Source organism: Limulus polyphemus, unplaced genomic scaffold (genome assembly GCF_000517525.1).
Source record: "Limulus polyphemus unplaced genomic scaffold, Limulus_polyphemus-2.1.2 Scaffold6686, whole genome shotgun sequence".
Classification (NCBI taxonomy): Eukaryota; Metazoa; Arthropoda; class Merostomata; order Xiphosura; family Limulidae; genus Limulus; species Limulus polyphemus.
The window spans coordinates 5,076-16,104 of NW_013672296.1; the positions used below are offsets into that span (position 1 = coordinate 5,076).

Below are 11,029 nucleotides of genomic sequence, written 5' to 3' on the forward strand. Positions count from 1 at the left end.
TTTTCTTTCTCCTCCAACCTATTGCTGTAGTCTCTTAACTTGTTATTTCTTTCTCCTTCCAACCACTGCTGTAGTCTCTCTTCTTGTTTATTTTCTTTCTCATCCAACTACTGCTGTAGTCTCTCTTCTTTTTATTTTCTTTCTCATCCAGCTACTGCTGTAGCCTTTCTGCTTGTTTCTTTTCTTTCTTTTCCAACCACTGCTGTAGCCTCCCTTCTTATTTATTTTCTTTCTCCTCCAACCATTGTTGTAGCCTCTCTTGTTTATTTTCTGTCTCCTCCAACCACTGCTGTAGCCTCTCTTCTTGTTTCTTTTCTTTTTCCTTCAACAATTGCTGTAATCTCTCTTGTTTATTTTGCCGTTCGAGCTGCCACTGTTTTAGGCTTTTTGCCACTGCTGTTGTCTCTCTTCTTGTTTCTTTTCTCGTTCTTCTCGTTTCTATTTTCTTTTTTTTCTTTTCCATCCCACACCCTGACACCAATTTGTTACATATCTGTTTGTTTGTTAATTTCCGGTGGAAATTCTTTCTGAGGAACTTCAGCGATACAAGTCCTTTCTTGATTAAACCAGTTTATTCTTTCTCGATATAAACTTTTAGTACACGGTAGCTCTACAATCAGTATGTTTCTCGTCACTATAAACTTAGCAACTTTTATAATACACGCTATAAATCACAGAGATTCACAATCTCGATACTTCGCTCTCGATGAGTACAAAACACACACCTTATATTACCCCGCTGGCTTTTGCTGCCAGGCTTATATACTAAAGAAGATGGCATCTCGAAGAAACTCGGGCTTCCCCGATAATTCGAGAAACTTCACGCATGCTACCAGCGTGACCTCCGCTGTCGTAACAATATTTTTCTGTTCACCTTGGTGCATCAAGTTACCACGTTTCTTTACCACATCAGGCCAAAAAATGGTAGCCACAGAACCAGTGTCAATCAACATGGTGTAAAGCTTCCAATCAAAACGAATCCATTGAAAAGTAAAGTGGTGTTCTTAGATAATGCAATTGTTATCTCATTTGGGGTAGGTAGAATATTCTCATTCTTGGGATATTGTGTCTTTATTTTATTATAAATGGTTGATACATCACAGTTTCAGATGCATTATAACTTTTTTCTACACACACACACACACACATACATATATATAGCTCATTGTGTAGCTTTGTGGTAATTTCCACTCCATGGAAGTAGTTTTAAAGCCTAAAATATTTTATCTTCAGTTCCTGGTAACATGGCCCTTTTTAGTTGCAATTGAAACACTCGTTGTCCCATGGTTTTCCTTCTTTTTTCATTAATTGTAAATAGTCGTATTTGAAACACCTACTGTCTTTTAGTTTACTTTTTTTCATTATTTGTAAACAGTTCTTTAAGTAATACTTTTAATTCTTCTAGATCACCATCAGAGTGACTTGATATCTATACACTATTTCATCTCACAATTGTATAATGTACAGATATTAATTTCTGTTGTCTAGTCGTGACTTTAATCATATAGTTGATTTGAGTTCCATTGTCAACTGGAGAGCTTCCTTTGCTACTGTGCCATATATGAATTAGTTGCATGCCAATGGACCATAATTTCATGTGGAGTATCTGGATAAGATAATTGGACAAGTTTTTCAACATCTTCTGTTAGTTCGTCTGTGGTTTTGTGTGACCCTTACTCTGTTCCCTAACCTTTGGTTTAGAAACTTCTGACGTAACATACCAAATGTGTTTGATAAGGCATACACTAATGACAACCTTTTTTCTTACTCTTATGCTTTTCAACTGATTGAAAGAAATATTTTGAAGATAGGAACATGAACAGAAATAACGGACAAAAAAGGGAACATGTTTGAGTATATAGAGGTTGTTCGGTTTATATATATATTTTAGGTCAGTATAATATAATTGCATTATTTTATCATAGCATGTCAAATAAATTTATTTGAATTGAATATCTCTGCTTTGACATTTCTTATAGGAATGATAACATTAAAAGCATTCTTACTTCCATTGTGATGTTTCCTTGCACTCAGTAAAATGACAAGGAACAGTGGTATCCAGCAGAGAAAATTCCTGTGGCTATTTAGTGAAGTTGAGCACTCTAATGTGCTGGATACACCCATTGTATCAAAAAACAAAGATTTCTGACAACAGTGCATTGTGTTCAGTCTTATTTCTTAAAAAACAAATGCAATGCAATTTTCGTTATTGAAATAACACATGGAATAACATAATACAGTTGTAAATGGTCCACTAGACAATCATATTGCATATATATACTCTGATCCAAGGGATTGGGTTGATTTCATAACTTATTTTTATTCATCACTATTTTTCTGAAAATTACTGTTCAATTGTTTCAAGGGACGTCTGCTAGTTTATCGTAATTTTCACTTTATTAATAGTGAGAATTGTTTTAGCCAAGCTTTACCTTGAATTTGTTGTTTGCTGTATAGTTGGATCATCCATCGTGAGTTAAATGAACAATTAGATTTGTAAATATTTTTATTTTATATATTCAAATTTCTATGTGTAGCTTAATCATGGTGTAAGTATAAAAAATAATCAGATATCAACAATTGATTTGTCCCAAATTTTGTAGATGTAGAAAATTTTTTACATCAGATTTGAGGTGTGGTGAAAAATACATATAAAAAATAGAAGAACTTCAAAAATATCTAAAGCTTTACTTGAAGACCAACTGTAATGGAATGGTTTAACTCGCTTTATCTTGTATATTGTAATGCTGTCTGAAAATATAATATTCAACGTATTACAAAGTATTTTCAGCATTACCTGGTCTAATACTTGTATTTTTTGGTTAAGAATATATATGTATTACCTAACTCATTAAATAATTTATCATCACTTTCATGGACCTACTTGTATTTGTGTGTATAGAACTTTAAACATGTACAAGTGCATTTTATAAATATAATTTCATACACTGTATAGTATTTTTTTATAATTGATTGTATCCGAATGTATTTTTCCAGATATCAGGCAACAGCTTAATGAACAGTTAAAATGTCTAGACTTGAGAGTTGAAATCCAAGCTTCTATTATTGTTGAACTTCAAGATTTCTTTCGACGAAGAGCAGAAGTAGAACTGGAGTATTCTCGCTCTCTTGAGAAGCTGGCTAAAAGCTTCACCTTACGACACAAGGCAGAGAAGCAAAAGTAAGAATAAAAATAAGACCTTATTAACTCTGGATTAGTTGTCAGTAAATTACTTGAGTATAGAAAATATTTCATTTGTGAAATTCTTCTGCTGTAAGTATTACCATCAATGAAAAAGTTGTTCATCTCTCCTTAGCATTAACAGTATTTTAGAAGATTTCTTTTTTATACATAGGGTTATAAACATTGTAGGGGTTTCCTTCTTTCCTTATATTACCAACTTTATAGTGGATGCCCATCAATACTCAACACTACCAATATTGAAGTTGGTGTCTTCTTATGCTTAGGATTACTAACATTACATAGGTTTATTTCTCTTCTTATATTACCAACATTATAAAAGGTGTCCTTCTGTACTTACCAACACTGCAGGAGGTGTATTTTTATACACTGGATTACCAATATTCACAATGAAAGTTAAGGGAGGTTGTAACCTTACTTGATCATTCCATATTGTAACTTAAGGGAGGTTGTAATCTCATTTTATCATTCCACATTGAAACTTAAGAGAGTTTGTAATCTCACTTGATCATTCCACATTGAAACTTAAGGGAGGTTGTAACCTCACTTGATCATTCCACGTTGAAACTTAATGGAGATTGTAATCTCACTTTATCATTCCACATTGAAACATGAGTGAGGTTGTAATATCACTTTATCATTCCACATTGAAACTTAAGGGGGGCTGTAATCGCACTTTATCATTCCACATTGAAAGTTAAGGGAGGCTTTAACCTCACTTGATCATTCCACATGAAAAGTTAAGAGGGGTTGTAACCTCATTCGATAATTTCACATTTAAAGTTAAGGGGGGTTGTAACCTCATTCGATCATTTCACATTGAAAGTTAAGGGAGGTTGTAACCTTACTTGATCATTCCACATTAAAACTTAAGGGAGGTTGTAATCTCACTTTATCATTCCACATTGAAACTTAAGGGAGGTTGTAATCTCACTTTATCATTCCACATGGAAACTTAAGGGAGGTTGTAATCTCACTTTATCATTCCACATTGAAACTTAAGGGGAGGCTTTAACCTCAATTGATCATTCCACATTGAAAGTTAAGGGGTTTTTAACCTCATTCGATCATTTCACATTGAAAGTTAATGGGGGTTATAACCTCACTTCATCATTTCACATTGGAAGTTAAGGGAGGTTGTAACCTTATTTGATCATTCCACATTGAAACTTAAGCGAGGTTGTAATCTCACGTGATCATTCACTGTGCGTTCTCTCAACAGAAAACTGCACGCACACACACACAGAATACTGACAAATTCTGAAGAATACTGTATCAAAGTAAAAAGGTTGGAAAGACATTGTATGTTTATATACCACAATTTACCTTCCCCTTTACTTCAAATTTCTCTTCAAGCCAGGTTTTATTTTAACTTTAAAACAAATAAAACCTTTACATGCACGGTGGGCATGGAGTACAATAACTTTGTTTCATCACTGTAAACACATAGACTTAACATAGACAGCAGAACCCTTTAATAAGGATAAGAAATCAAAATTTCACATAATATAAATACATTTTAACAACGATTAATTTCAGCATTACATACTATGTAATTAATACCATTTAATAATGTGCAGAGATTCATAACGTACACATACAAAGTACTTTATAAATTATGAAACGCAAAAATAATATTAATAAATATTCATAACTGTCCCAGTGGCAAAGCAAGCATGAGGTCCAATCCACTTTGCCTTCATCTCAATCTTGACAGCAGATCCTCCAATGTGGCAGTCAACTGTAGGCTGGAGTATAAGTCCCATGTGTTTGGCCTCTGTGGTAGTCCTAGAGGCTAGCAATGTCACAGGACTTGCTGTCAACATGGAGGATCCCTCGTTAAGTCTGAAGATCCAGACTGTGGAAAATGGTAGTGGCATGACTGATGTTGATGTTTTTAACGCTACCACCCTCTATATGCCAGGGATCCTTCTATCATTGGTAATGTGGGCCATTGGAGTTTGAAACACTATTGTTGATGGTGCTGGCTGAGTGTTGGCAGACATTTTGTGTCCTTTCCTGGTGTCCAGCTGACCCTTGAGATGACTAAGGCTGGGAAAGTATTTTTTACTTAGGCTTTGGGTTGTAGTCATCTCCAAGGTAATGAATAGGCATCTCCTGATGGAACACCTTAAAAGAGGTTACAAATGCATCAATGTCTGCCTCGATTCCTGCTTCACCAGAGATGGTGCTAAAGCTGGCTTCTGCTGTGTCAGCTTAAATAGTATCGAAGTGGTGGTCTGCGCCAACTTCTCCAAGGTCCAGTTGGTCATTTTGTATAACAAGGACCTGGGTTTCATGGGTGGATTCACAGCCAACTGGGAATTCCAGACACCAGAAGACTTCAAAGCTAACCCAACAACTGACTTGACCACATCTCTCATGTCTAAGGTGTTGGCTAGCAACACATCCTTATCCATGGGCTCTACAGTTTGAAAGCCAACTGAACAGGAAATCCTTCCCAAATAGGAAATCTTAAACACGTAGGTGGTCATCAAAACATCCTCCCCTCATGTAGCTTGAATGAGATGTGGAGATTTAAACTTTCAAGAACGAAAAATACCACTTTCCACAACCTGGTTGATGAAAAGGATAGCCATAATGGTCAAGAATATGGTGATCTTAAATAGCAAAGTCTGGATTAAAAATTTAAAATTAGATGAATTTCAATTTAGCAGACAGTCATCTAGTTCTGTAAGTTGTAAAGAGGGTCCTAACTGTTTGGTTACAATCAAACTATTCTCTAAAACTACCTTTAGAAAAGAGTGATGAAATGATTACCTTAGCCTATAGTAAAGCAACATTTCTATGGGTTTACATGTACTCGCACCATATTGTTGCATATCTGCTTGTTTGTTAATTTCTGGTATACATTATTTCCAAGGAACTTCGGCGATACAAGTCCTTTCTTAATTAAACCAGTTTATTTTTCCTCGATAGAAACTTTTAGTACACGGGATTTCCACAGTCAGTACGTTTTCCCGCCACTTTAAACTTAACAACTTTTATAATACATGCTATAAATCACAGTGATTCACACACTTTACTTCCTGTCACTACCATTCGCTTCTTTAATTATCTATCTATCTCTGGCTTCTCTGCCAGGCTTATATACTAAAGAAGAGGGCATCTCGAACACACTAGGAAATTCATGATCATTCGAGAAACTCCTCACACACGCCACCAGCGCCAATGCGCCCGTAGCGTTACGTGACTTCCGCTGTCGTAACAATATATAACAAATAGCAAATGTGTCTGTAACACCTGTGAATTTCTTGATCCACCAGACTCATTGGGTTTCCACTCGACCAATACTTATAACTCTGGTAGCCTTTGTTGCCATTACTGTGACAAAGCTAACACAGCTTACCATTCACTCAAGATACATTCCAACTACTAATATCTGGTTGTTATGTAAACAGAATCTGGATTCAGTAGGAAAGGAATGTGATCAATACTGCAATCTTGGTTCTTACACACCTAAACTGACTCAGATTTGCTGATGCCAGTTTCTGTTTTTGACCATTATAATCCACTGATGCTTACATCATATTTCCCTTGTGAGTTTCTTCCAGGTATTTAGCACTATTTAGGAGCATGTGTTACAGCCTGCATTTTCATTGTACAGAAACAATGTCAAAAAAATATTAACAAAACTGTATATGTTCCAAATTTTTCTTAATTTATTCATTGTTGCTTGAAATCGAGGTGTGTAAAAATAGTATTTCAGATCCTAACTCTAGATAATCGAGTGGTAATCATACAGTATGTGCACTATATTGTACCTTACAATTCCATCCAACAGCTTGGAAAGCAAGAAATGTTACTTCCTTTAAGTCATTGGTTTTTCATCCACATACTTCCTGCTGATAACCATTGTTAATCCCAGCTGTACTGATTGAAAGCCTATCACTGGCCATTCAACCAATGACTGGAGCTGTTTTTCACATCAAAATCCACCACTTCCTCATCTGGTCTTTCATGAACAGCCAGATAAGTATTCATCATTCTCTTTCTCTACTTCCTGTTCAAGTCAGTTCGCTAGAAGATCTTTAGTAAAGTATGGATACAGCTGTTCAACGTGCACTGCATAATTTTGCACACCTCTCAACTGTTGTAACTCGTATGTTAATAAACAATCGGCTGACACATCAGAGCACAAAAGGTTCTGTCATGCCAGAGCTCAGTAGCTTCCATACTACTGACACATACCAAAGCCACACATAGTCTGCACACTTGCGCATTTGTTCCTTCACTGTCTTATTATAGCACCTTTTCTGTCATATTCTAACCCTTATGTACAAACTTGTGTGCACCAACTGTTTCAGATTTTAACCTCTTTGTATATTTCATAGGATAGCTGCTTTATGGGTAAGACTATACATCATGTCTACAGACAGCAAAATTTTAAACATGAGCATGTTAAACAAGCAACCTGTTGCTCTCTGTTCAGTGCTCTGTCAGTGTATTGAGTGTTTAAGTTAATTCTGTGATCCACGACTCCCTTCATGTGCTACAGACTGGACTGTTCAGTGCTCTAACAATGTATTGAGTATTGAAGCTAGTTCTGTAATCCACATGGCTCTTCATGTCCTACAGACTGGGCTGTTTAGTGCTCTACCAATGTATTGAGTGTTGAAGCTAGTTCTGTGATCCACATGACTCTCTTCAGGTTCTACAGACTGTGCTGTTCAATGCTCTACCAATGTATTGAGTGTTGAAGCTAGTTCTGTGATCCACGTGACTCTCTTCAGGTTCTACAGACTGTGCTGTTCAATGCTCTACCAATGTATTGAGTGTTGAAGCTAGTTATGTGATCCACATGACTTTGCAGGTGCTACATATGATGTTAGTCCTAGTTAGTTTTGTTAGGGATAAAGAAATATAGCAAGCATATGCTTGACAGTGTGTATTACCTGTTCTACTAAACCGGCAGATTGGGAGTGATAAGGTGAAGTTCACATCTTCACTGACACTTTACACAACTAAGAAAACAGTTGAGTGTTGATGCTAGTTCTGTGATCCACGACTCCCTTCAGGTGCTACAGACTGGGTTGTTCAGTGCTCCACCAATATATTGAGTGTTGAAGCTAGTTCTGTGATCCATTCTTTGTTCTGAAAGTGTGGAGGTTTTACATAATATTTAGCCAAGAAAACTGTTCAGTTGATCTTGTTTCAAGTTGCCTTTGTTCCTTTCAAAAGTGAATAATACCTGTTACTGTCTGAGATGAATATTGCTGAATGCAACATGTTGTTTAAGGATGTCAACAGCAGTCTCCTTCAATGGTTTTTCAGGTGATACCTAGAAGTTAAAACCACACTGGTGTTGTAAAGAAAATGTCCAGTCGTGTGAGGATAAATGTGAGGTTTCTTGTGAACTAAGGAATTTTGCCAGTCATGTTATTTCAACTTGAATGAATGGAAGATAAATTCCAGCACCAACAACCATCCATTGTAATTATATCTGCAAGTAAACGCACTGTACTTGTGTTTCCTTGTCATAATAAATATGTACATTATGTTTTATACTTTGTGTCCAATTTCTTAATTTCATTTTACATCTACTCAATGAGGAAGATGTTTGATATTACCCCATAACCAATATCTTGACGGAATCTCCAACTTGGTTAGTGGACCCATCTGGTGTATCTCTAGAGTTATTTTGGTTTCACCTGGATATACTATAGAGTGGATAGATAGAAGAAACTTATGGTACTGTGACTACAGATCATTATTATTGCAAAATTTGCTGAAGTGTGCATGCTGCCCTTTACTTGAATTCTTGTTGACTAGGTTTAAAAAGCCTTCTAAGTAGGAGAAGATAACATTTTTTACAACTACAAAGAGGGAGATAGTTGTCCAAGAGAGTTATCAGGTCTATGAGAATACTTCTGGACAAAGGACTATTGCTGATTCTCTGAAGATCCATGATGTATTTCTCTTTACTGCCACAGACTGGGGAAAGAGATCTGCCAGAACCTGGTGCACTCAAAATTACTGATCGAATTCCTCTTACTAATAATCAACATTTGTGCGAGGAAAACACAGACTGAGGATTGTTGTTATGGTGTGGCATCTGGTGAGGCTGAGACTGGGTGAGGCAGTATGTATAGGACTCCTAGATTTTGCAGTAGCTAAAGAAATTAAATAACAGCTCTAATCGAAGCCACACAAGAACATTAGAGAGTAACTAGAGATGCTGTGGATGGACAGCATCCACCAACCAGAGCTATATCATCAGTAGGTGAGATTGCAGGTACTGAATGATGAAGTGAATTGATGGTGGTAAGGTTATATGACTCCCTGAGCTAGGAAGCATACCCAAAAAGAAGCTGCAGGTCAAACAGAACAAATGGGATCCTTCCTAGAGCACCTTACCATTTGGTCATCTTATATCAGGGACCTTCAACTCATCAGACCATAAGGGTCCCTGAGAGCACCATGTTTCTTTCGTAGTATTTAAGGGTACATCATTGGAAGGTCTGGACCACTTCCTTCATCATTTAAGACAGGTGAGTTTTTCTGAAAAAAAAAGAGATTCAGGAACAGACAGTACTGTGCCTGATGCTGAATATGTATTGTTCAGTGCTTGACTCGATCAAGCATTTGGATAAGAAAGAAAAAGCTGAGAGTACATGCCTGGTTATTCACCGTGAGCCGAATGAAGAAGTACCATATTAAGTCAGCCAAGTTGCCAATGATTACCTCCTGCTTTATATAATAGGAATTATACCTGTTAACCGGGAAGAAAGATGATCATTACGTTGAAAAACCAATGATTGAAAGGAAGTAGCATTCCCTGCTTTCTGAGCTATTGGGTGGTATTTTATAGTACATTGTATGCAATAAATTGTGTGATCATCAAGGGCTAGGATGACGACTTTATCAAGCACCTGATGACTGAAAGGAAGAGAGGATCCTTGCTTTCTCTCCTATCTAGATCTTTTTGTTATTCTACATCTGAAAATAAAACCTAGAACTTACACACAGAGTGAGGGACTTGTGTAATAACATCACAAATAGCCAATCTTGACTTACAAGATTTTTTTGCCGAAAAGTTTTAGTTCAGTTTAATTCAATTAGTTATTCTATGATGATTGAAAAGAAACAACAATTGAACTACAAAATAAATGATTCATAAACAGTTATGTAATCAAACCTCTGATAAATTATCTCGTCTAAAATTACTGTTACAACAGCAGAAGTCACGTGACGCTGGTAACCCGTGATGACTTTCTAGAAGGATTGGGGAACATCACGAATAAACCAGTATTTGCTAGACGCCCTCTATTCCTGTATAAAAGCGCGCCAGATAAAGCGAGACAATTAATCGGAATTGGAATCGCAGATATAGAGATTGAAGATATAGACACGGATAGTTGAATCAAGCAGTTGGTAGGCACTGTAAGTAAAGTGAGTGAATCGTTGTGAATTATAGCGTTTGTTTAAGTTAACGTGACTGTGGAAATTAAGTGTATTGCAAAGTTGAGTTGAGAAAGAATAAACTAGTATTATTTAAGAAAGGACTTGTATCGTTGAAGTTTCTCGGAAAGAATTTCTACGGAAAATTTACAAACGAACGACCTAACAAATTGGTGTCAGAGAGTGGGAAAGAAAAGAAAAGAAAGAAGAAGAAGATGGCAACCAGAGGTGACAAATCAAACTACAGCTTAGCAGATATGATGGCAGCAATACAAGAACAGCAAAATAAACAAGAAGAGAGATTAAAGCAGTTGCTGGAGGAAAATGAAAAGAAACAAGAAGAACGAGAAAATAAACAAGAAGAGAAATTACAGCAGTGGTTGGAGGAAAATGAAAAGAAACAAG

General features: G+C 36.3%; 1 protein-coding gene across 1 annotated transcript in view; it reads left to right on the forward strand.

Annotated features, from left to right (window-relative positions):
• Window positions 1-2,997: 2,997 nt before the first annotated feature.
• The window catches only part of LOC106473971 (SLIT-ROBO Rho GTPase-activating protein 3-like), a gene marked incomplete at both ends in the record, with an annotated part of 29,025 nt that continues 20,993 nt past the window's right edge, over window positions 2,998-11,029 (forward strand). Inside the window, one exon of the mRNA XM_022402346.1 lies at window positions 2,998-3,181. Within this exon, the coding sequence (XP_022258054.1) occupies window positions 2,998-3,181 (184 nt within the window). The remainder of the gene's footprint in view (window positions 3,182-11,029) is intronic.